Below are 26604 nucleotides of genomic sequence, written 5' to 3'. Positions count from 1 at the left end.
TTGTCCATCTCCATCAAACGTCCATTGCTTGGTGGAGATAACGAAGCCCTATCCTCCTAACCAGTTGCTCCTCTATTCTCCTGCTGCAGCTCTTAAGTTCCACAGCAATCACTGATGCCAGATCCCGTCAGACACGCCTCAACTTCGTAAAAAACTCTCTATCTCCTCTGCCGCTTACTGCCATTGCCCCTTCGGCATCAGCCCGCTGACCCACGGCATCATTCCAGACTGTGGGAGCTTTCTCGACGTGAGGAAATGATCCGTAGCACAGGGCAGCGGTACGAGAAACTAAACGTGTGAAACCTGTCACTACACGGCTGAGTCACCGTGCTCAACGCCGGGGGTCTCCCGCTCTTCCTGACCTCACCTGTGCCGTACCCAGCAGCGCGGCCCCCACAGACAGCTCCGTCCTCCCGCGCTGGTTCCTCACCCCGGCAGAGCATTGCGACCCTTCCCAAAGCTGAGCACTCGAGGCTGGATCGGCAGGCAGGTGTGACCGGTAACCACCGGGAAAAGGGGTGGGGGCGCCTCCCGGGCAGGAGCGCTGCCCTCAGCCGGCCGGCGCGGGAAAGGGGCGGGGGCGGTGCCTCCTCCCGGGCTGCGCTGCCCCGGCCGACCGGGGAGCGGCGCTGTGTCCCCGCGGCGCTCGCCCCGCCCGAGCCGCCCCTTCCCGCGGTCGCAGCCTCGCGCCCGCCGCCGGCGGCAGCGAGTGAGGGGAGCCGAGCCGAGCTGAGCCGAGCCGAGCGAGGTAAGGGCCGGCGGGTCTGGCGGCGGGGCCGGGGAGGAGCTTCAGCCTCCCCCTGCTCACGATAGGGCGCGGGGCTGTTCGTCGCGGTCTCCCGGGGGCGGGAGGCGGGCGGCCCCCCCGGCGCGTTATGCATGGCGGCGGGCCCGGCTGCGCTGGGGGCCCGTCCCCGGCGTCACTGCAGAGGAGTTGCCTGCGGGTGGGAGGGGGGGCGGCGGGGCGGGGGCTGCCACTGGCGGGAAGCGGCTGGGGCAGTGCGGTCGCGGGTGGGCCCGCCGCCGCCAGGCCGGGTCCGCCACTCGGGCCTGAATTCCCCAGGGCCTGGCCGTGGCCTCGGCGCTCCCCGCCGCTGTGGTGAGCGCGGGCGGCGCTCCGCGGAGCCGGCGCCGTTTTTCCCGGCCGCCCGCGGCTCCTTCTCGCCCGTCACCGCGGTGCCCGGCCTTCCGCAGAAATCCCGGCTCCTGCCCCGCCGGCGGCTGTGGCCGCTGGAGGAAGGGTCAGGGTTGGCGTGTCGGCGAAAAGGGTTCGCCCGCTTGCCCCGGGCAGACAGTGCGGAGTGCTCGTGAACTTCGTCTCGTAAAACAGAGCCCCGCAGTATGAATTCACCCCGTTCAAAATGAAATCAGAAGGTTCTAAGTACTCTTAGGGCTTGTGCGTTCTGAACAAGAGAACCGCTGAAAGGTGTTTACCATGTGTTTACTCCATTGCGTAGTATCCCTGAATGCTTTGGACACAGTTTGCGGTTTTGCTGATCGCGTACGATAAGGTCACTGGGGCTTGGGAGGAAGTCTGACTTCCAAGGCGAGAATAAAAAACATATTACTTTTCTTAACTTCTGTTCTAAAAGACTAAGGACAGTTTGACTCTTAAGAAACACTTTAATGCTTTTATATAGTGTCTTGACAAAGTTTGGTCTGCATCTCAGGCTTGCAGTAGGACCTGCAGTGAAAAGATGAGCATAATTTATATAGAACTTAAACAAAATAAGCAAGCTTAAGAACTTAAGCAAAAGACCTCCAAAAAGAATAAAAGTTTTAGATCATGTGTCTTTGGATGTGAGGGGAGAGTCAAAGGTTGAAATATAAACATGAGGAAAATTATAGAAGGGCAGGAAAAATTAAGTATGGTATAGGTCTGTAAAGCTTGAAAATTGTAGCCCTCATCTGTAGCCCTCATTCATCTGGGTGGGGTCACCATGAGTAGGGTAGGGCTTGTGTGTGTCATGTGGTTGCAGCACCTTTGCAGCGCTTTCAAGTTGCAATAGTTTATGTTCCTGTTGATTATGTGAAGAACTTGTGAGGGAAATTTAACAGTATAGAAGCACATCTTAAAATCCTTTGTTTTCTTTTTAATAGGCTTTTTCCTATTGTCTTTTGGTTTTTGTTTTGGTTTTTAGTTGTCCTCTAATTCTTTTGTAGTCTTGTTTACACTTTTTATTTAGAGAACTCCTTTTGTGGTGCATTAACATTAATGCATTTCAGCTGGGCAAGCTACTGATGTAGAGGGAAATGAAGTTCTTAATGATTCAATGTGAAAGTGCAGTAGTACCTGACAAAAATGGTAGCCTAGGCATGGTGTTAAGAAACATCCATGCAGACTTACAGCTCTTTCACTTTATGGTGTAGGTGGCTTGTTACTTGTTACCTTGTCCATTTTACAAAAGAGAATTTTAATTTGTCTTGAATTAAGATATAGAAATATTGTATTAGGGACTGGGGGATTGTAGATCTGATGTATTGCACAATCTCATCTTTCGCTCCAGTCTGTCACTGTTAGTGCACTCACTGTACTGATCTGTAGTCTGTGCTAAGTCGCTGACTCAATTAGTCTAATTATTATTTTAAATGGAGTTCTTCTGCATATGAATTTAGTTCTGTAAAAGTTTCTGGATTATTAATCCTCGACTTTTGTGAAGTTGCTGCCTTTGTTTTTCTCACAGAGGCTCTGCTACTATAAAAATGTCATTAGGCTATTAATTAGCTGTCAGTTACACTGCCTCAGAAGTGAGTAATGCTGTACCTTTTCACCTGAATCTGGCTGTGGTCATGGAAGAGGTTGTTTTACAGCTGTTTCTTCTCATGATTCTGCAGGGGATTCTTTGATTACCAGTGGGTTGGTTTATGTAACTAATCTCTGTTCCATCTCAAAAATTGCCTGTGTTAACTCAAACCACCATTTAAAACTGTTCAAATGGTCCTGGCTGATGTTTTCTTAGTCATCTCAGGTGAACTACTTTCTGAAAGTAAATGACAGGTTTAAGTCTAGATCTATCAAGTAAGTAATGGCAGTCATTTGGAGGCTGTAAGCTTTTTGTTGATGTAGCTAGATCAGGATGGTCATCCATCTGTGGGTTATATCAAACTCAGAATAGTGTTTATTGTGTAATGGCTGTGTGTGTTCTACGTTCAACTGGCCTAGTGGATTCAGCAGTGGAAGTGCATTTGAACAAATGAAGTAGAAATAATTGCCCTGATAAGATCAGTGTAGTGTGCAGCCTGGGACCTCACATGTGATTTTATTTCCTTCTCCTCCCCCCCAAAAATATTTAAGGTGTCTCCATGAATAAGCTATCATGCTTTCTTTATGTGATTTGTTTTCTGGCTTTATTTTTCAAGCTGTAATTGCATGATGCAACATGACTCAGTGTGAGCTGGTGAAGTGTATTATGTATCACTATGGTATGTTCCTGTTCAGGAAATTCTGGAGTGGTTCTCATGTTGCTGTTGCATGTGGACCATCAGGAAAATTCACAAACTGCTTTATGTTTCTTTCTAACCTGCTTCCTGCTCTCTGGCTGCTGCCGTTCTGAGGTCAGTGGTTAATAGGTAACACCTTGGTGAAAAATATTAAGTTCCAGCACACTTTGTGTTCTGATGCTCCAGCATGATCTCCTCAGGCTCCTGTTTTTGCAAGTGCTTTCTGCAAACCTGAGTACATCATTTTGTTCCAAAATTTCTTGTGCTTCAGCTTTGTCCCAGTGTGCAACAAACCTTCCTTTAGAGTCACAGCACTGAAAACTGTATTAGGCTGTTTGTGGGGAAGTGGCTGCTGGGGATCACTGGAGTGCAGCACTGTATGTGTTGTGAGTTTGAATGTAAGCTGACCTTCAGGTAGGAAGAGATTATTTTGGAGAGTTGGCCAGATAGTGCTGCCTTTGAGTTGTTCTATGTATCATGGCTAGGCTTCACGAACAAAGATTAAGGAGTTCTATGTATCACACACAAAGGAAAGGTGGAGAGCTGAGAAACTTTTGTGGAAGCCTATGTGGAAGCACCAGAACCAAGACCTGGGCACATTGCAGAAGCCATGTTAGGTGTCTGCAGAGGTCTGAAGATTCATGCTCTGGAGCCTCAGTCTTTGACAGACACTTCCCTTTGTTCCCAGGTGCATTGGAATTGCAGCATCATCTATAAGAAGAAAGTAAACCTGTTTTCATTTGCATCAACAGCTAAAGCAAGCCAAGATTTGGGAAAGTAGTATTTGCATTTATTGCCAGCCCTGACTGCTGCCAGTGCAGAAAAATCTAAATTAAAGTATTGCTTTAATGTTCCACTTTTCCTTCCTCCATAATGCCACCTGCATGTGTGTGCCCATAATAATAAGCATCATTTGCGATCTTCGGTAATACTCCTCTTTTACAGTATCTTCTCATCTTGATAGAACCAGTCCTCACCCTCACTGCCACCCTTTTGCTGGCTTTACAAGCACTAAAATAAATGCTTATCCTTTGGCCAGGTATTAGTCACAGAAAAAAAATCTTTACATTTTCCTTTTTTTATCAACCTCAAATGTACTATGGCTTAGCTTCTTAGCTAGATAATACCAGAGTCGCAATTTATAAAAGATTACAAACTATTTCCTGCAACTTAGGCCCCAAGCCTTGAATTACAAGATCCAGGCACTGCTGTCTTTAGAAAGGCTTTTCAGAGACAGTTATGAAAGTTCATCTGGAGACGACATGAAAGGAAATTCTGTAATGCTGAGGAAATGTTAATTCTCCAGGGATGTCTTGGTTTCATTCACTGCCCTTCAGCCTGAGTTTTGACCAGTCTTCGGAAGCATTATGTGGGAAGTCACAGCTCCACCTGGGAGGAGTTCTCTTTCCCCTTTCCAAATACCTCTCTGTGTTTCATGATGTGGAGCAGGAATACAACCTTAAGGAGCAGTACTGACTGCAGGTGTGAAACTGCGGAAGCACCACCATAAACATGAGTCTGGTCTTTGTTGCAGCCTGTGGCACTGCTCTGGAGCCTGGCATAGGTCATGGCAGTGTAGCTGAGCTGTGTGGACAGCCCAGGCAGCTTGAGAGCTCTGTGTCCTGGAAGAGCTCTCCTCAAAGCCCAGTTCACCATGGGTAACCCTTACTGCCACATATTCGAGAGGGCTGTGAGCTGTATGGGAGGCTACCAAAGGATGTAGGAGGAAAGCTATGAAAGGATCAACTAACTCTAAACTCCTCTAGGGCTGGAAAGACATTTTGCAGATACTCTGTATTACTGTTTTCTGAAAAAAATGCATGAACTCAAAACATAACAAGCAACAACACTCTACCTAAACAAGGAAAACAACTGCTTGTTGATTTTTCCAGCTTGTCAGGTTACATATCTGCACTTTTCATAATCCCAAGGCCAAACTTTGACCTTTAGCACACAGCAAAGGAGGGTGAGTACAAAAGTAGTTCTTTTCAAGCAGACTTGGTGCTGGAGAACAAGATCACTGGTGGCTCTCCCTCCTCGTACCTTGCTACTTTAATCATGTACACCCAGGATGTGGTGTACGTGAGCCTGTGCTCATGTGTATGAAGGGCTTCTAGCAAGAGCAGCTTCCCAGCTTAAAAGGAAACTGCATGATGTGGAGTTTGCAGCTTCTGACACCTGTCAAATACCAGCTGACTGCCACTGCAGGTTGACTTCTCCTTATGACCTGGCACGTGGAGAAGAGCTTTAGGGTCCATCCTAGCAAACAGACTCTGTTCTTCCTTTTATTTACTTCCTAAGCATCTACTTCTGATGAGTTTGTGCTGGTTTTGTACTCTGGAACTGTGTGTGTAGTTGGATGAAATTTTTGTTTCATACTGAAAAGAAGATTTTTTTTTTTTGTAGCAGCTTCAAAAGAATCTGTATGGCTTGGACCAGACTTTAAAATCATAAAAGTGGAAAAAAATCCTGGCAGAACAGATTGCATAAAGCAAGTTTATGCACATTAGTTAAGAATGAGTTCTATGTGTCAGTGTCATGCACTATGACAGAATTTGATGTGAAAAAGAGGATCTTACTTCAAACTGTTGAACGAGCCAAAGCCCTTGGAACAATACTGGGAATAATACTGAGGGGCAGAAGGGAAGAGCAGAACACACGCTTGAAGTGTTTTTAGAAGCACTTTGTCTCTAGCTGGGTATCGATTTTCACATTCAATAACAAAGTGTTTAGGTGGCCCATTCTGTTGCTGGCTGCTGGTGGAAATGGAAGAACACAAAAGGCTCCTAAACCATCTCCTTTGCTACTCAGGCTTATTGAAAAAAAGCTGCTGGAAGCCATTTCCTTTTTTTTCTTCTCTTTTTTTACCTTCTGGTTTTTAGAGAGGGGGCTCGAATATTGTACAAAAAGAAAAGCTTCTTTTTTTTTTTATAAGTACAACTAGAAAGTACAATGAGTTGGTCTCAGTTTGATTTCATTGGCTGCTTTTTTCTCTTGTGCTGGTATTTAAATGCTTATTTTGCTCCATATATGAAACTTCAAAATGCAAATGAACAAATGTGGAAATAACCTTTGTTAAAAAGTTGTTCTGTAAAACCACTGAATGGCTTTCAGCCTTTCATGGTGTGGTTTTTCTGAATCCATGTGTTTGAGAGTGAGGTGAATAACATTCTGTGTCTGCAACCTGTCCTATCCTTTGTAAATTTGGGTACTCATCGTCAAGTTCTTGCTTACATGAAGTGCTCTGTATGTTTTGATGGCAATTCTTATTGCCAGGAGGCAATAAGGAGTTAGGAGTAGTGGCATGAGGTCACATGCAAAATGCGAGATGGGTTTCTTCATCTCTTGTGAAGAATGTTATAAAGTATTTGAGCCATCAACCTGTCATGTTATGAGTGTGACAGAATAGTTGTTTCATATTCTTTGCCTGATTAGGTGTATATGCTTAATTTGGTGTTTGGTTTTGGTTTTATTTCTTTTTATTTTGAAAGCACAAGACTGTTGCCAAGCATGAGCTCTAGGCTAATATGTACACTGGAATTAAGTCAGACTTTGAGCAGATGTAAACATCTTCGGTGTGTACACAGTGGTTTAGGGGTTTAAATCCGCTTGATGAACAGAAGTGCAGTTCTTTAGCACCAGTAGGGCATCGCAAATAAGTGGTATAAGTAACATAATCTTATTTTGATGTACCAGGTTTTCTTTGCCTAATTTCCGACATGATGGAACAAATCTGTTCTTGACCAGCATGGATATGTACAACTTTTCAAGATGGTTAAGAACTGTGGTGAAGAACCAAGTGGAACAACAAGTGAGGAAACTTACGTTTATTTCTAACTAATTTTTCTGCCATTATGTTATGTGTTTACCTGACTTAAGTCAGCCTTTTTAGATAAGAAATCATTTAAAAACTGAAATCAAGTAGGTATTTTTATCCTTGGAAGACTTACACTTGAGCTCAACTTGGTATATTGGATACTTAGTTAAAGTATTGGCTGTGTTTAATCTACTAAAACCAATTAAGTGTATTGCTCAGTGTTTAAAACTTTGCTTATAGTGAGCAAAATGCAAATTTTAATTTGCATGTTGCTTATTCTTTTGTCAGGAGGAAAAATCTACTTCTGATGATGTTTGATTTCTATGCTGGGAGGCATGGTTTCCTGACAGAAGAGTGCATTATATTTTATAACAGCAGATCTTTATTAAATGTGCCATCAGTGGTGGTTTTGGAAAGATGAGAAGACACCCATTGCAGAACAATTCAGTGAAGCTGAAAATGTAAGTTCTGTGCCATTGCTACTTTATTTGTATTACCAGTTGAGATTTTTTTCCAGTCCCCATCATGTCACTATATATGTGCATATGTGTTTTTTAAAAGCTGGAAGATAAACATGAACATTACATGAGATATATTTTATATAATTTAAAATTAAAATATGCTTCAAAAACCTCAAAAGCAAACCAAAATAATAAAAAAAGCCACCACCACCAAAGAACCAAAACTAAACCAGCCTCTTTTATATGTATGGAGTTGACTTACTAAAATTGTTCAGAGAAATTTAAAAATATATGTAAATCAGGCAGCTTTATTCATATTGCTTGAATCTTACATTGTGTCAAGGCTGGAGACTTCCTCTGTCCTTAAAAGAAGAATAGAAATAATTTTGCTAACATTTGTCATTTGAAGTTGATCACAGTTAAACCAGAAGTGTCTCGTGCTGCTTAGTGCTTTTAGTAAATTTTCCATAGTGGTTAGAATACTTTGCTGGTCTGTTTACTTAAAAAATAAGTTCTTGTAATGACTTTGAAAAATTATATTTACTGTTGATTGTTTGCTGATGCAGTATCTTTGATGTAAAGAGCTTTGTGAATACTTTGGTATCGACTATCTAACTCACTTCAAAAATAGTTTAATGTATTTCTTCCTTTATTCTGTATGTTCTGTCTCTTCTTGAATACTACTGGTTTCCAATAGAACTTGCAGTCAGTCCAATTTACTTGAGAATTTTGACATATCCTAAAAGGCAAGCTACCATGCATGGTTTCTAAGAAGACATCCCAGTGTAGAAGGTGTATGATGTGTCAGCTCTTCATCAGATTCAGCAACTACAGAAACATTTTTATATTACACTGAGAATGAAACAAGCCTGAGATTTATATTATTTTTCCAGAAATTTTACAACAGTCGGTGCCTAATACTCTTCATAATAGCTTTTGTCTGATTTTGTAAAAATACGTCTCTTTAACAATATATAGGAGTTCTTAGAAAGCCAGGGAGTTTTTCTGGCTTTTACTATGGAAAACAAGGGCTGTTTAGTTGGGCAAATTTAATATAGCCTCAGCACAAACATCACTCATGCCTTTTAGTTTAATTTTAGAAAATACATTTGTAGTCTTGTTTTTTAAACTTTTTTCGAAGAACTAGGAATTCTTTGCAGAAAGTTTGCTGACACGACTGTACTGGTTAGCAGTGTGGTGACTTGTGTGTGACAGGAGTATGTTAATGGTTATTTCCTAAAATAAATGAAAACTTAGATATTTTAAAAATAATGGATTCTGTTTTGGAGGGTCTTGGGGATTGTTTTTTCCCCCTTAGGTTTTTGTTTTGATGGTTTAAATGTTTTGCGTTCTTTAGATTACGTGTCATCAGTAAGAGTGCACTTTGAATATTTCTAAGGACATCTTACAGTTAAGTCCCCCATGGGAGTTACAAATGCATTCTTAGAAGTAGTTTATTAAATGATCGGTTTCCTTTTCACCGAAAAGTTGAATGTTGTTAGTAAGATGCTGAGATTGAGACTTGATATCTTGGTCCATCATCTTGCTGTGCCAGGTTGGCCACTTCTCAACACTTCATTGTTCTATCTGTCAAACAGAAAAGAAGAATGTGTTGTGTTAGGTTGATTACGTAGGTGCCTGCCTGTTTCTGTAATAATATCTGGTCTGTATCTGCAGAATGTCTATGATGCATCTGTCCAGCTCCTTAGGGGGGTAGCAGTACTGGAACAGGCATCACCTGAGGCTCGTTATCTACCATCAGAAATAAACTCTGGCCAGCTAGAAAGATGGTGATGTTAAAGCACCCTGACCTGACAAGTCTACTTCTTCTTTCCTAGGTTAGTAGCATTTGAAAATTATCTTACTTTGTAGAGAATGCAGGTATCTTAATATCTGCTTTATTTGTAAGATTGCATAATTTGTAAGATAATTTCCTTACAGGCATATTTTTGTATATGTGCTTGTTTATGGTAGTTGAATTACATTGTGAGGGGATCCTTAATGTCAGGAGCTGTGTATATCTGAAGAACTGTGTGTGAAGAAACGCTTAGGGATTTTGTTTTGTTGTGTTTTTAAAGGTAAAGTTGAGATTTTTCACAGCAGTATTGTTTTTTATGTGTGCTGAAATGAAACAGCTGTTTGCTCTGATTGGATGTGTGTCAGATGGTGGTACCCAGAACTGACTACTGAACCTCTGAGTACATTGCAGCCTCTCACTAATTGTCTAGAATTCCCAATCACTGTGTTCAACACAGCCCTGCTCTTCCTAATCATTATGTTATTACAACTCTATTTTCATCTTCAGGTGGAAGAAAACCACCCCACCCACAGCAAACTGCAGACTGATTCATATTATGTTATCCAGAACCAATGAATATAACTGAGCCACATGTCAGGCTGTTGGGTTATTTGGAATTATTTCCTCTTTCTTGGTAAAGGTAATAGTCAAAAAGAAACATAAGTATATAAAAAGGCAAGCCCCTAGATAAAAACCCTTTGTAAAGTTCAGGCCGTGCTCTTAAATGCAAGTGAAAATTACTCCTTTCAGTTGAGTGCACTAGTGTTATCTCTTAGGAAGTATAGTAAAGTGTGCTTTGTTTGTGTGCAGGCACCTGTGTTAAGGAAACTTCCCAGTCTGACCATTCACGAGGCTCTCTGGCTGTCACACTCCTACTGCCAGAGACTTTATCTGCTGGACCAAGGCCCCCTCATGGTGGGTGGCTCCAGTGAGCTGACTGGTCCCCACTTGGCTCCCCACACAGCCCACTTACACGCAGCCAGACCAGGTTTCTTTCCTGGTTCGACCCCAGATTTCCAATAGCAGAGTCCAAGACATCAGATTCCATAAGGCAGTTTATTCCTGGCACAGTATCACAGCAACAGCTCAAGACAGTCCCTCTGAGGAGAGCCCCAAACCCGAGAATCCCTAAGCTTTTATACCCTCACAGTCTCCTCTGAGCACCAGTCCCATTCTTCTTTCTGTTCTCCCCTCCTGCCCCCCTCACTCACTGTTCCGTGTCCATCCACCTTGCTGGCTTCACAGTTCCCAGCTCTTGCCATATCTTTCAGTTGTTCATTCACCTGGCTGGCTGTCACCCATCTTCATGTCCTTTGTTATCCCAGAGATTGGGCTCCCACCCAGTGCCCAATCTGCATTTCAGTCTCAATCTGCAGCTTGCAGGTCAGGCCACCTGCATAAGAAGTATTCATCAGCATCTATTTCTATATATTTTCATTGTCCTTGATAGTATCAACAGAAGCTATCTCCTAGGAATCTGTCTATATTGTGATAAACAAGGGAGATTCTGTCCAAATATCTGTCTGAGATACTGGCCATGATAAATACCCTGTTTAAGTGAAATACTGGGAAATGAGGATCTATGTTTTTGATAGGTTGAAGATGGAGAGATGGAATGAAGTGTGGATCTGTGCATTGCCTTAGCATACTGGGACATGGTGGGAGTCACCAAGGTTTTGACCTGCGTGTAATTTCTGAGGTGACTGATGTCATTTTCCCTTCTGCCATCTTTCCTCTTCTGTCATTAGTTGCGATTGACAGTTTCGGCCTTAATAATCCTGAAGCAATGCACTGCAGATTTGCTGATTTAGATTAATCCAGACTGAAGTGTGTGGCTTTTTTAGAGTAAGGCATCCTAATATATAGTGGGATACACAGCCCAATGCAGGAAATACATGCAGGAACATCCTGCAGTGAGATAAGGCAATCAGTTGAATAAAGTCCTAGCTACAGAGCACGTTTTTCAGCAGCAGGTCCTTACAGGATTGATCATTATATGAGAGCTGAATTAAAACACTGACAACACTTGAAATGTTCTGCTTAAAGTGTTGCTGCACAGTAATGTCAAAGAACACGAATAACTTTCTCCCTTACAGGATCTTTTCTTTGTCACTGAACCTGTTTTTTAGGAACAATCACATTTTTTAGCATTGACAATGTGTGAAGTTAGGTCAACCTTTTTTACTGGCTAGAGGATGGATGAATTAGAAATAAAAATTTGAAAGATGGGACTTGCTGTAATTTGTTTTGATTGTTGAATACTTTTTCATGATGGTAAAGAATGGTGTAAGGATGACTAATCAGAGAGTGAACGAAAAAATGTTTGATGAAAAAAACAGCTGCAATTGTCCCAGCTCAGTCTGGATAACTAGCATTTTTCACTGTGGTTTCTCCTTTATTTTTGGAAGTCTGCTTCTTCCTTTTCCTGTGTATTGTTTTCCTTGTGCATTTCAGACTTCTTGACCTCTTCATTGTTTCAGACATCCGTCTCATTTGTCTGTGTAAGGTCCGTGTACACGTGGTAGATTCTGGAGTTGTCTGTTTTGCTTTCTTAAGTTTCTGTGACTTCGGAATGTAACAGCCCACCTTCTGCTAACTGTTACTTCTCTTGGTTGCTGGAAGAGATTGTTAGAGAATAATGGAGATGTGCTGTCTGAATCTGCCACTAATCTGGCGTTTCATTTGTGCCAGAGATCCAGGGAGGGAAGGACTAAGTGAATGTGGAAGTGCTGCCATTGATTTATCTGCGTGTGTTGAATTGATCATCACTGGCAAAATAGTCTTTACAAACAGGTATTTTATGGCCTAATCCATAACTGTTATCAATAAACAGTGACTCTTTGCTGTAATTAGCTTCAGATCCTGAGCCTTCCTAAGGTTTGCTAGTCTTCTGAATAATTATTAGTAAAAAATATAGTTTATTATGACCACCACCAGAGCACAAGAGAGCTTTGATGCTGATATAAAGAAAGAAAGGGAGACCATGCCATTGTGTGTGTATTTCAATTAATAATCGGTTTCCTTTTCTGTACAAGATTAAGGCAATAATTGCAGTTATAGATACCGTAATGTTTTAACTAGATGTATTCAAAGGCTTCATGGCAGAACTCTGGAGGGTGGACAGAAGCCTCTTCTTGCTTTATGGTTTATAAACAATGTTAATAATGAAATAAACTTCACACAGGCTGAGGCACTTCTGAGTGTCATCTGGTTCATCCCAGCAGTTCGAGCAGGGGCGCTTGAAGCAGGTTGCCCGAGCCTTGAAGCAGCCTGGGTCAAGCAGGGCTGTGTTTGGTCAGGTTTTGAGAATCTGCATGATTGGAGACTCCAAAACATCTCTGGGCAACCTATGCCAGTGCTTCAGTGTTGAAGAACCCTAACTGTTTACTCTTAAAAGATCGTGGGTGGAGGGAAGTCATGAAGACTTCTAGAAGATTTGAAGATGTCTGTTTGGTTTTCCAGTACTTTTGTAAGAGGAGTAAAATTTCTGAATGTTAACAGAATATATGTTAACTGATCATCAGGAGCAGAAGAATATTTGTGAACTGACTGCCTTGCATTGCAAACTTTACTCTTCTGGATTTCCTTTAAGTTGTGTTTTACTTATTCTCTCTTCCAGATGCAGATTCAATATCTAGTTAATTGGAAAATAAGGCTACTCTTTAGCTTTCAACCATTAGAAAAGAAGAAAGGCAGACTTCTACAAAATGCTTGCCTGTATGCTTTTGTATTTTTTGATCTTTTAGCTATCTAAATAGGAGACATGGCAATGTGACTGTATTTTATTGAAATTTCTCTCTTCTCTTTTTATTCCAGGTCTGCCGTTTCTGTTATGTCTGTCCCAGTTATGAGAGCTTTTTTTGTGACTTTTGAGCCTGGTGCTGTCAGCCTCATGTGAACAAACCAAAACAAAAAGCACGCTGATTTTTAGAAAACAAAATGCCACGGAGAAGGAAAACTGGTGGGAGTCCTTCTCAGAAGAGTGGCAATTCTGACAGAACTGCTCTTGCTGTATCCCAAGGGGACCCAAGACACTTAATGTCTCAAGCAGTGCATTATGTCAACAAGGAAGAGCTTTTCAACAGCATGTCAGAGATGTTTTCTATCCTAGATCCTAGCGTGGTTTATATGGTTCTGTCTGAATGCGATTTTAAAGGTAAATAATGTACAGTTGGCATTACAATTTTGTTTTATATGCAGACAGCTCTAAACTAGGGTGACTCCACGAAAGTTGGTGGGGGTGTTGCAAGCATATTTGTGAGTTTAGCTTTTAATGAGTAGGTGAGTCATAATATTTTGAAATTTTACAACCAGGCAAGATTCTCCAAGTTTGACGTTTCTGTGAGGCTGGTAAATGGAGCAGTGTGCTTCATAAATGGAGGTACAGTTGAGAGTGGATTGTTCTGTGACACAGAGCAGGCAGTAGTGGAGTTGTGAAAAGAATCTGTTTTTTCCAGTTACTTTCTGTGCATATCTGCAAGATGCCTAAAGTGTTTCTGCAGGAGGGATATTTTATATTCTAGATGACAATTTTTTAATATTGTGCCATGTGTGATCTTGACAACTGCTTTTCTTTTAATACTTGAACTGAGCTTTTGTGTTACTTTTATTTTGCACTGTCATCTTGTCATCTCCACTGAGGATTAGTTTTTGCAGGATAAATTCTGTTTGTCATGTTTAATTCTCTGCAGCCTTGCTTTAACTGTGTTTCTTTCCCTGTATTCTGTCAAGCTACATACCCACCTCTCCTGGCAGACTGTTTTCATGTTTATGCCCAGTCCTTTCCATTTGTTTGTGGTTTTAAAGTTCTTCTATATGCAAGTTCATTTGCTTTTAATGAAAATACTGGATGAGATGCTGGATAGCGACGTCTGAAGAGTTATTTGCCAGGAGAATGTCATATATGGAGCATTTTAATCAATCCATATTCCTATGATCAGTTGTGATTAGCTGAGATTTTTCTAAGAATATTTGAAAGAAGGCAGAGTTTGGCAATTTTTTTAATATATGTGAAAGCTAGGTAACCATTAAAAGGGCTGTTTTTGTTGCCTAAATTGTACAGTTTATAACTGAATAAAAAAGTGAGAGTGCTATTATGGTTGTTGTTCCTTTTAAAATTGAATTTGATGGAATTACCAATTCATGCTTTGAACTCTTATTTAATAAGATTCACCTTTATCAAAATAACAGATTTATATAAAACTTATTGGAGAATTCAGTAAACACGTGGAATTGATAGTGTTGGAAAGAATTTCATATGAGTAATAAGTTGCTCCCATATAGTTGAAAAGATGGAAGGATGATGGGGATTTTGTTTAATGTGTATGGAGAAAGAGTCGGACTTAACTGGACTTAGACTTCTTGCTGCACTGTCTTTCAGGAAAACAGAAGCTTAGCCTTAGGGCTCAGATGGTACTTGTGCCAGGTTTTCATATTGTTGATCACTGGCAACCTATTTAGTGGCTTTACAAAGATTAATGCAGATACTGGATTTTTCAGGACGTTTTAAATTGGGCCATAATGAACATATTTCATGGACTTTTATCTCTTTCGTCCTCAGTATTAGTTCTTCAGTTATTTTTACACTACTTCACCTATATGAGACAGTTTAGAAATAAGTATCCATTTAAACATCCAGTGCTGATATTTTTTCCAGTTAAACTTTGTAATTTTTACGCTTATTAGGTTATTATTTTTCAGTATGTCTGTATTAAGTTCTGCCTTCTAATGAGATCAAGGGAGTTGCAGAAGGTGTGTTTAAAGATGAATTGGTAAACTGTCTTTTGGTTGTTTCTTTAGTGGTGATAAATGCTTCTTTAAGTAAAAAAATTGCATGTACCTCATATTGGGTTTGTTCATTGACCATGTTTTATTCTCTTTACCTTTTTCAACAGTAGAAAATGCTATGGATCATCTTCTAGAGCTGTCCACCCATGCCAAAGGAGTAGCATCTTCAAAAACCTTGGGTTTTGATTCAGCAGCAGCATCATTAGCTCTTGTTAATCAGCAAAGATCTGTTGCAAATGAAAGAATGGTGGAAAGTACTGCAGAACAAAGTAAACCCGGAGAAGCCATAGAAAAGGTCCTGTCATCTGATGTGCAGCTGACTGAAGAACTGGATTCCTTAATAGAAAATACCTTTCAGAGTTACAGCTTGAGTGATGAATTACCTAATTCTGCAAATGACCAAATAGTACATAAGCACCCTGTGGAGCACGATGGCTTAATTGAATTTTCCGAGTGGGAAAAATCTGATTCAGTTTGCAATGTCCTATTTTTTCCACAGCAAGCAGAGACAAATAATGAGGTTTTAGAAAACTTCTGTTCTCAGCCACCAGTGAGTCAGCTGAGCATCCAGACAAGCTCACCGGCCGCATCAGGCACTTTTACACAGATAATGGAAGATTCTGGTTTGTTGGAAATACATGCTCAACATGATGTAGCTTCAGAAGTGTACAAGCAATTAAATGGAGAAATATCATCTGAAAATTCTGATCAGACACAAGATACTGTTTTGGATCAAAGTAGTGTCACTCCTGTTTCTGGTGAGTCCTCCCAAAGCCCTCTGGAACTTGGAGTAACTGTCACTGGAGATCCTAATTCAAGGTGCCTGGAACAGCCCGAAGAGGTAGTGACTGCCTTTAACAGCTACCAGAGCACTTCTCTTCCAGAGGCATATGTCTCTCTTGAAACATCCAGTTTGAAAACACAAAAACCTGCAGATGTTCAGCAAACTCAGCAGGGTTATAACTTAAATTTTTCTACACCATCAGGTCAATCACAGCAACGCTGGAATCTCATGGCTCCTGTGTTTTATCCATCCAGTAGAAGTCACAGCTTTGTAGTTCCTGTGGCTGCCAGTCCAGGGCAGTGGAGACCTGGTTCAGACTGTAGGACTTCAGAAAAAGGACTTTTTGTTTCCTCCCCAGTGGTTTCAAATGCCTGGGATAGCAACCCTTCTCTGAAGGTATGGGGAAATCAAGATAGAAACTCAAAATTGAACCTCTCGCAAGTACAGCAACCACGTGTTTGTCACATGATGAGAAAAAAGATGCATCTTATAGGTCAAGTACTTGTTCTTCTCAGAGGTGTTCCAGGATCAGGAAAATCATATTTGGCAAGGTAGAACATTTATATTGTGAGCTTCTAAAAAAAAAATCGCTTAATTGTTTACAGGATTTAGCACAGGCAGAGACAATTTTCTGACGTTTGTAAATATTTATGGTTATACCCTAAATGCCACAGTACATGCAGCGCGATGACTAAGAGTTACTTGCAGCTCCTTGACCTCTAGTGGAAACTGAAGTAGTAAGGGTGAGCTTTAACTTGTCACTGGATGAAGGAGTTTGTCAGCAGAGTACCATTGCCATAGTGTTGGATCTGCTATGTTCTTCTAGTCCCTCTTTATTTCAGGTGTTTCCTTCGAATAACATCTGTGGAAATGTGCCAACTCTTTACAGGCAGAAATTCCCCTTCCACTGTGGGAATTCTTTTGTATAAATAGTATTGGTGAGGCTTCTTGGGGTGAATTTTTGATTTATTTTCTTACTCTCCAAAAGCCTAGATTGATCTTAGACTCCTTTGACTGGCACTTGAAACATTTGGTGCAATTAAGACTGTGTATTTGTCAGTGTGAAAGTGTGTCATTTCATGTAGATGGAAAAATACCTCTCTTCTTTTTTTTTGAAATGAGACTTGAAGGGAACCTCTGTGAGCTCTCTCCCTTAGATAAATCCTCAGCTTTTGGAAAAAGGACAGAAAGTATTATAGACCTATAATATAGACTGTTTGCCTGGAGGGTGATTTTTTTTTCCCCTCACCTAAATTTGCTGCTTCCATTCCAAATAATCTTGATTTTGTGCAAGAGACTAAAAAAAAATGTATGTGTGGTAGCAAGTATCAGGGCTTGGGAGAAGAAGGGGGAAAAGCTATTTACTTCTTGATCTTTCACAGGAATATCCTTGAGGATAACCCAGGTGGAATAATTCTTAGTACTGATGATTACTTTAATAAACATGGACAATACCATTATGATCCCAATTGCTTAGGGGAAGCGCATGACTGGAACAGGAAACGAGGTGAGAAGTAAATTAGGGATGAGCTTGCTCATTTACAGTTCAGTGCTTGTGTGCTCTTTAAAAAAACCTGCCTGGCTTGTAATGCCTGCATCACAGGACATGCATTTATCCCATCATAGAAGTATTTTTTAATATGTGTGGGAAAATAGTATGAGCACAAACTCAGAAGTCATCCATTCATTGTGTGTTTTGCAACTAAAAATGCCTGTGTTTTTGTCACAAGATTATTTTATCCTCAAGTTTTGTCATGATGTGTATTTTGGTTTGTGTCCCCTTGCTGGAGTGGTTACCTATACCCTCTCCCAGAAATAGTTCTTCTGAGATGATCCATTATAATATGCATATGCCATAAGTAATGAGGATGTTGATACAAGTAACACAGATATTTTCCTGCTCTTCATTACCTTTTTTCTCTTGAGCATTAAATTGTTGGGAAATTTAAAACTAAATTACAAGAGCAAGACAGAATTTTTTTTCCGCCTTTCCATAATCAGTTTATTTTTTGACAGTGCCTTATGCTAAACTCCCCACAGAACAACTCTTTTAAAGCTTTCATTTGCTAAATTTGAACCATGATCACTTTTCTACTGTCAAATTTCTACCAGTGGAGAAATGGGTTGATAGAAATATGTGGTTCAACAAGTAATGTGATTGTTCAGACTCATTGTAACATAGCTACAGAAACATGATGCTGTGTCTCAAAGCTAGTGATTCTAAACATTTCATTACTGTGTATTTAAATTACAATCATTCATTTGATTTTTCGTATTTTATACAGTTTACAGAGTGGGCTAATCTTAAGACTCTTATAAAGCCAAGAATTTTGTATGCAACAATGAAGTCCACTTTAAGGTGATCATGTAGTTTTTTTTAGTTTAATTTACTGATTGATTAGTCATCTTTGGTGCATTTTACATCTGCATTTTCATTCCTTGATTATCATACCTACCTTAATTCAAAAGAATAATGCCATATCTCAGTAGCTTTATGTATGAGGGGGGATTTCTGAAAGAGAGGGTCTTGGAAGAGATCAAGCTGTGGCAACAGTTTTTCACACAGTGGTTAATCATTGTGGATTATCTACTTTAAAATAAAACAAATTTAGAAAATTAGTATAAATGTATGTGTTCACCCTATTATAATGAAATTACCTGTATCACATTCTTTTGTACGTGTGTTTTTCAGCCAAAGAAGCGTTTGAAATGGGAATCACTCCTATAATAATAGACAACACAAACATACAAGCATGGGAGATGAAGCCTTATGTTACTTTGGTTAGTATTACACTTTGACCAATGTGAAAAGAGATTGTTGACCAGGACAGCAACAACATTGTTTTAATAGGGGATTGTCTTTCTCAGTCTAGGTGCTATTCCACAATGAAGTTTGGAGTAAAAAACGTGTTACATGGAATCATATTACCCAGTGTCATGTTCTGTGCATATTTAAGTATTGACCTGACTGGGCTTCCAAGAGGCAAAGCCAAGTGCTTTGTACTTGAGGCCAAAAATAAATAAATTTTTTTTCCTCTTTCATATGATTAGTAACATTAGAATCTACTTTAAAAGATAATCAACATTAATCAGTAAGAATGATATTTGATGCTCTGTGAAACTTGAAGACTCAGTCTCCATTTCACCTTAAATATGACATAGAGACAGATACCAGCTGACCAGTTGGAAGTCTAGAGTTATCAGATGTTGCTAGCTTGCTTGAGGCTATGCAGATTTACTTAATGTTTTTTACTGAAGCCATGTAATCAAAATAATGCACCTGCACTATTTTATGGTAGGAGTGTGGTGCTTTTATTTAGTGACTGAAAGTGACCTGCTTTAGTTTATTAAGTTAATGCAATCTACATTTAAGTTCCAAAGTTATATTTAATTATTTAAATAACTTGGTGAACTTCTGTTATAGGTTTCTCATACTCCAGTTTTATGACCTTCTCACCTTTTCATTTAATAGTTTCTAAATGGGCATCAGCACTTTCAGACTCTAGCTCTTATTTTGCTGTTGGGCATTCAGTGTTTTGGTTGGTATTTATAGCACTGCATTATTTTATGAAATTGGTTGTGATTAACAGAAATAATATATTGGAAGAAATATTAGGAAGTAGATCTGTGATTTCTCTTTACATGATATAGAAAGACATCAGAGAATGTAGTACATAGAATTGATAGCTTTTAAGCAGATACTCTACATATGCTGTATATGGTAAGGGAGTAGTGAACAGTGGGACTTAACACAGATAGTTTTTATTAATAAAATGTTTCCTTGCATTTATTAACAATTGTCAGATTAGCAGTTCTTTCGTAAATTATGTCCTTGATTTTGCTGTATACTGAAATAAAGGTGCAACAAAAGTTCTTTGGTAAGATGACAAGAATTTTTTCTGAAAACAGGAATGGGGAGAAACAGCACAGTACTATTCACAGTGTTTCTCCTGATTAGACTTAGGCTCCTTTTCTGTCATGGTGAGAATAGACCATATAGGAACCATTTACTTGCAGCTCACTCAAGTTTCCCATATGGCAGGAAGGTCATCCACAATAGCTGTGTTAATGTAACTGAATTGCTTGTTTTGGAGCTGGTTCGGATCTGGTCAGCTCTGAATGTAAGCAGAGAGCTTTTCTCTGTCTTGGAGAGGCTGCATAGACATATGCATGCTGTATCTGGAAAGAGGAGATGTTCTGCAGTCTTGTCTCAGAGGAGGCAATTCATGGCACACATTTAATTTTACAGTAAGAGATGCATATCCATGTTTTTAAAAATCTCCATTTACATAAACATAAGTGAAACACTGAATGGAAGTGTTATTCCAAGTATTTAACAGGTATCAAAAAATACGAAAAACAGCTTTGAAAAGGAGACTATGCATATCATGTGCTTTGTCATAGAAATAAGAAATGGGTGATGGGGCTTGTTCTTTTTTATATCTGTTTTATTCAGGCTCAGCAGTTCAAATACGAAGTAATGTTCCGAGAACCAGACACTTGGTGGAAGTTTAAACCAAAAGAACTTGAAAGGTAAGACTTTAAAGGAAAATACCACATTAGACAGTATATCTTTTACAGTCTATAAACTATTATTTTTAAAAAGGTATCACTTAGCACAGTGGCTAATGAAGTAGCAAGATACCAGTCCAGATTTTGGTAATAATAAGTAGCTTTTTAACATTCTTTTTCTACAATATTAACTTTTATGGGATTTTCTATGTATTAAAAGATTTTTTTGTCACCTTAGTTTAATTACATACAAAAGATACTGTTAGCAATAGCTATTATGTGATGTTTTCATTATTCCAAGTTCTTTGTGTTTAAAGTACAGTGACTCTTCCTTTGGGTTCCTGAGATCGGAAAAATGATGTCCAGTGGGGGCTGTTTTTGCATCCAGCTGGTCTGTTGCCTTAATTGAAAGGTTTCTGCTGTCACTGAGTTTAGGGCAATCAGCACCTCATGGCCTGAGAGGGGCAAACCCCTGTGCATCACCACTGTTGCTTTTACCTCTTCTTTAGCAGGACCTTCTGTTACCTAGAGCCAAAATAAGCAAGACATAATCCCTATGTAAGTTAATAATAAGTATAAAATTGGCTGGATGCCAGGTTTAAATGGTATGATCAGTGTCCAAAGTCCCGAGTGAAGGCTGATGTCCCCCTATGATGAATACTAGGACTGCAACTATTTAATGTCCTTTTAATGACTTGGATTCTGGGACAGAGTGCACTCATAGAAAATTTGAAGATGATGCTGAACTGAGCAAGGGTAGCTTATTCAGCTTTAAGAAGAGAACATTAAGGAAGGATTACGTTGTTTTCTGCTACCTTTTGAGAGGTTATAGAGAAGGCGAAGAAGAACTCTGCAGGGACAGGGCAAAACAAACATCAGCAAGTTGAAACTTCAGGAATTTTGATTACATGAAAGAAAAATAACCCAAAACTTGCTTTGAAGTTGGTTATGTACTGAAAGAGTTTGCCCAGAGAGTTTGTAGACTTTGTCATTTGGGATATCAAAATTGGACATTAGAAAGCTGTGGGCAAGCTGATCTAGCTGTATGTCTTCTGAGTAGGAGATTGAATTATGTGGCCTCCAGATATCCCTTTCAACATAAGTTATTTTGTGATTTCATAATATCTGTTGTCATCTGAATTTGCATACTTAGCTCAAGATTGGCCATTTTTTAAGTGAGGTAAGGAAGATCAGTTTCTTTGTTAAAATAGATCTTAAACCTTTTCTCCTGTATCTTCAGTTTCTGTTTTGCCATCCTTGGCAGGATTCACTTGTTCTAGGTGGAAATGCTGCAGAACACAGTGCCAGTTGGTGTTTAACAGAGTTAGTGAAAATTTCAAGCCAACTCGTGTCCAAAATAATAGGTGAATAGGTTTTCCTCAAGGCTCAAGGAGTTCATAGTTTAGCAAAACCAGAGAAAGAAGACTGAATTCAGAAATCTTCCATATCTAGTTTGGTATCCTGCATCACTGTCAGGATCTGATATGCCATGTTTCTGAAACTTTATTTAAAGATGATGCATTATGGACAAAGTTCTAGATTTTAGTAATATGCAAAATATCCCATTGCAGTACAGGGACACCAAGTGGGGTGGAGAAGTCAAGTGGAACAGCAGTTTGTCTGAGATGCCCTGTTTGGAATGCCTTAATGCACTGATACAGAAAGAATTGCTGTTTCACAGCTTTTCCTCTGGCCCCATGAATTCTTTGATTAATCTTGCTGTAAATTTATGAAATTATTATTTACTTTTTCTCTTCTGTCATTCTAATACACAAATCTGAAATGTTTCTTTTTTTTAATTCATAGGCGAAACATTCATGGTGTATCTAAAGAAAAGATCAAAAGAATGTTGGAACGATATGAACGCTGCCTTACTGTTAGATCAATATTGGATTCTTCAGTTCCAGACAAATCAGAAGCTGCTGGTTGGAGTGAAGATCCTTCTCAGGAGGAAAGCCATAGGTTAGATTCTTTCACTAGTTTTGTAGCCTCAAATAAAAAGCTAAAAAGTCAGACTTCTTAGTAACAGAACCTGAATAATACTGTTGAACAGTGAATGCATTAAAAAAGAGAGTTATATAACAAAAAAAAAACCCACTACATAGTTTTCCTAATTTTTAAAAATTTCAGGATTTCTAGAAATGAGCAATCAAGGGATCTAGTCACTTTCCAATGCTTTTTGAAATCCTCCCATTATGGCTGTGTGTTACTTTTCAAGAAGCCAATTTTGACTGACTTATCATAGAAATATGCTGTTGGATGTATGTTGTAGATATGAAGCACTTAAAATCTATAAAATGCTTTTTAGATGAGTGTAGTCCCAAATAGGAGCAAATTACTACTTCTAGATCTGTATGTTAGTGTTGATGTTATCTTTGTGGTAGAAGGTGGATTCTTCATGCAGAGTTACCTATTTGCTCTTCAATACACTTAATTGGAACTTGCCTGGACTTATGTTGGTTGTATACGTGACTGTTTTGTAGTGGCTAATCTGAATGATGCTGTGTATCATAATGCAGAGGAACCCAGATTTTATTGTAGTTATTATTTCATTTGGGTTTTGCATGCTTAACATATTTGAAATGAAATTGGCACTGATAATTAATGGAATGTAGTTGACTGTGAAGAATGGTTTGACAAGAAATGGCACATGCTCTCTCCTAGTTCTAGATTTTATTTAGCATTAAGGCATCAGGAGAGAACAACAATCATTAAATAAAAGATTTGCCAGATTTACCGGATTTGCTATCTGAATGAGGAAATGTCTGGCAGCAGGGTGTTTCAGTACATAACTGAATGCTGGGAATGGGGGAAAATTGACTCCTGAGAAAGTGTTCTTAGTCCTGTTCTGTAGTAAGAAGGGGATACTTACCAAGGAATGTTGGTCTTTCCTTAGCTCCTTTTTTGTAGAGGAGCGTTGAAGTTAGGGCTAAGTTGTCGTAAATTTGTTTTCCTCTCACTAGAGGTCTAACTAGAGTTAAACTCTCACTCTAGTTCTAACTGGAGTTAAAGTAGACAAATGCTTTAAGAAGGTTTGAAATGAGTTTATCTTTTATTCCAATTTGTGTTTCAGAAAGACAGAGGCACATTCTGATGCAAAGGAAGAACCACCTTTTGCTTTTGATGTGGAGCCTCTTGAATTAGCTGAAGTTGATAAAACTTCTCCCCGTAATTCTCTGATATTAGAAAGCAGCTGTGATCCTGAACGTTTTCAGCAAGAGGAAAAAGAAATGAAAAATAACTCAGTGGAACACAATTCTGAGAACAGTGCTGTTCAAGATGACTTGGATGTCTGTTTATCAGAGTGCATCGAAAAAGAGCTGCCCTCAGAGAAGAAAGAAGAAAAGGGAGAAAAAGTAGAAAAAAATGCTGAAACAGAAATAGATGATGTTGATGTGATCACAGCTGAAGAGACTGTGAATTTGCATACAGGAGGAGCTGAGGAACACGGTGATAACAACACTGTCAATGTTCAAACTGCAGTTCAACAGTCGGGTTCCATATCTATGGAACCAAAATCAACACAAACTAGTAACACAGTGGAACCAAGCAGTTCAGCTTTTGACACATCAGGGAAACCTGAACTACTAAACTTCCTGGGTGATTGGCCTGTAGAACAAACAATGGGACAGAGAGTCAAAAGATCTAGAAGACTAGAAAAATCTTCTCTGAAGAGTGATAAGGAAAGTGAAACTCCACGTCAGCAGCATCCTGAGATTGGTAAAGAGCAAGTGGGCCTGCCTGAGACATACACTGTTGAGAGAGGACATGAGAAAGAAAATCTAGCCTCTAGCTGCTCCTCTATTAGTTCAGATAAAGTTACACTGGAATTGCAAATGGTAGGACATTGGCCTATCTCAGCCTCATTAGAACAGAGACAACAAAGGTCAAGGAGAATGAAAACGACAAATCAGTCTGATGAAGGTAGAAATCCTGAAGGTGACATTGACATAAATGCTCTTGAGACTGTAGATGTGCTTTGTGGGACACCTGTGAGCACTGCAGAGCAACCAGATATAAAGAGTTTTCCTATGCACCAAGATGAAATAGTAACCAGTGAAACAGGAGGTGAGGAAAAAAGCCAGCAAAATAAGAGAACAAAGAAACATCACAGATTAGCCCTCACTTTTACAAACAACAGTTCGCCCCATCCCAAAGAAGAGGACCACTTGTCTAACCTTAACACTACAGAAGAGAAACAGGACACGTACTTATGTAGACAAAAAAGTAGCCATTCACAGACTGAATCACAGGACTTTGCTCTCCTGTGGAGATTAGAAAAGAAAATGCTTTTTCCTGACACTACCAAAGTATTGCATGGCAGACTAGATGGCTTCAAACCCAAACACATTGATAATGCCTCAGATTCTCAGGAAAAAATACCATATCGAGTTACTTATGATAAAAGTACGTTTGTAGAAGAAAGTGAACTTACCAATATTGATGACTCTGAAAAGCTGGATACACTGTGTAAGCTCTTTGAGTCTGTTTCATTTGAAGCTCTGAAAGATCTCTATGAAAGATGTAACAAAGACATAGACTGGGCCACAGGTTTGCTGTTAGACTCTGAAGAAAAGTTATGCAAAGCTGTTGATACCGAATGCTTTCAGGTAAGAGAAGCTGAGCCAGTTGTCGCAGACCTTGATTTCAAGGCAGGTGCAAACTGTGATGAGAATCTCAAAGACGGCGAACAAACAGCGAAAGTAATTGGGGCTGGTGGTATCCCTGAGGCTTCAGAAGGTAAGAACTCATCACTCAGCGTTGCAGAAAGTAGGGCTGCCAAGGCAGCTGTGACAGATGCTGATGTACCTGACTCATTCACTGCTACCTCACTGAATGATACAGAAGAACTGAAAAATTCCATGGATGCAGCCCCTAGAACCGACACAAACAGCTCAGCAGCAGGTGTCACTGAGCTATCCATTTCAGGAAAGCAGTCTGTGGAGTCTGAGAGTCTTGTTGAAGAAACCGTAAATAAGCCATCACTTTTACAACTCGATGCAGCCTTCTCTACACCCGTGACTTTGCCTCATGGTCCTAACACAACTTCTACCAATTTGAAATGTGGATTAAATAATGAAAGTGACATTAATCCTTCAGAAGGCAATGCAGAGAATTCCAAAGTGACTGCTTCTTTACTGGAAATGGATCATGTGCTTCTGGTCAGTTCTAGGAGTGATAAAGAAATGGAAGTGGATAAAGAAACCTGGGAAAGTTCTGAGGAGATATGTGGTAAAGAAGAAGTTGAAAGTCCAAGCTGGTCTGCAGCTAAAGCCAAGAGACAAAGCCCTGTACCAGCATCACATGCAGCTTTCAGTATAGATTGCCTAGAACTAACATTACCTCCTGAATTGGCACTCCAGCTGAAAGAGATATTTGGGCCTGTTGGCATTGATGCAGGTATGGGCATAATTATATCTGTGTTTTTATGAAAAAACCTTGGTTTAGGTAAGAAAACCTTTATTTATTTGCCTGTGCTTTTTTTCCTTCATGCTTCAGTTTTAGGGATTAGATTTGCATAATTCCTCATTATACTGTTTGCTATTGTTTATCCAAAAATGGAACTGAATTAAGCGTGGCATAAAATATAAATGCAGTAATGCTACCGTTTGCCTTTGTATTTTGTACATGTACATACTTTAAAATATTAGGAAAATACATGGACTTATTTGCATTTTGAACAACAGGCCTTTGAGCCTATATTCAAACTGAAGAGATATTAAGATGATGAGGAATATGCAAATTGTGGCTGATTAGGAAAAAAAGAAAAAAGAAAGTTTTAGGCATCAGTAAAGTTGGGGAAGGAGAAGATAAATGGTTTAGAGAGAAGATGAAGTGTGGCTGTACTTAAAAGATGAAAACAGCCTAGTCTGTTGCTGGGAGATTATGATTAAGGAAGCCACAAGCAGCTTGAACAAGCATCTCAAAAGTTACAGACTGATTGAAAAAGGAAGAGAAGAAAATAGAAGGAATATACAGCTTGGTGGTTTTCTCTCTCTTCCCC

The 26604-nt window shown here is 39.7% G+C and overlaps 1 protein-coding gene across 12 annotated transcripts in view; it reads left to right on the top strand.

The window, feature by feature from the left end:
• Positions 1–663: 663 nt before the first annotated feature.
• The window catches only part of N4BP2 (NEDD4 binding protein 2), a 41781-nt gene continuing 15840 nt past the window's right edge, over positions 664–26604 (top strand). For 6 of the 12 annotated variants that reach the window (XR_010430190.1, XM_064652986.1, XM_064652980.1 and 3 more), the window contains exons 1-12: positions 664–748; positions 7138–7252; positions 7547–7719; positions 9397–9557; positions 12209–12310; positions 13334–13673; positions 15412–16639; positions 17471–17595; positions 18781–18869; positions 20545–20621; positions 22407–22562; positions 23674–26000. Coding sequence is in view for 11 of the 12 variants with exons in the window: in XM_064652986.1 (XP_064509056.1) it covers positions 13457–13673; positions 15412–16639; positions 17471–17595; positions 18781–18869; positions 20545–20621; positions 22407–22562; positions 23674–26000 (4219 nt within the window). In the remaining variant the exon portion in view is untranslated. Of the gene's footprint in view, positions 749–7137; positions 7253–7546; positions 7720–9396; positions 9558–12208; positions 12311–13136; positions 13235–13333; positions 13674–15411; positions 16640–17470; positions 17596–18780; positions 18870–20544; positions 20622–22406; positions 22563–23673; positions 26001–26604 lie in introns of all 12 variants that reach the window. The other 6 variants (XM_064652988.1, XM_064652985.1, XM_064652987.1 and 3 more) reach the window with 6 other exon arrangements.

Source organism: Pseudopipra pipra, chromosome 4 (assembly GCF_036250125.1).
Source record: "Pseudopipra pipra isolate bDixPip1 chromosome 4, bDixPip1.hap1, whole genome shotgun sequence".
Lineage (NCBI taxonomy): Eukaryota > Metazoa > Chordata > Aves > Passeriformes > Pipridae > Pseudopipra > Pseudopipra pipra.
This window is presented reverse-complemented; position numbering and strand designations above follow the sequence as displayed.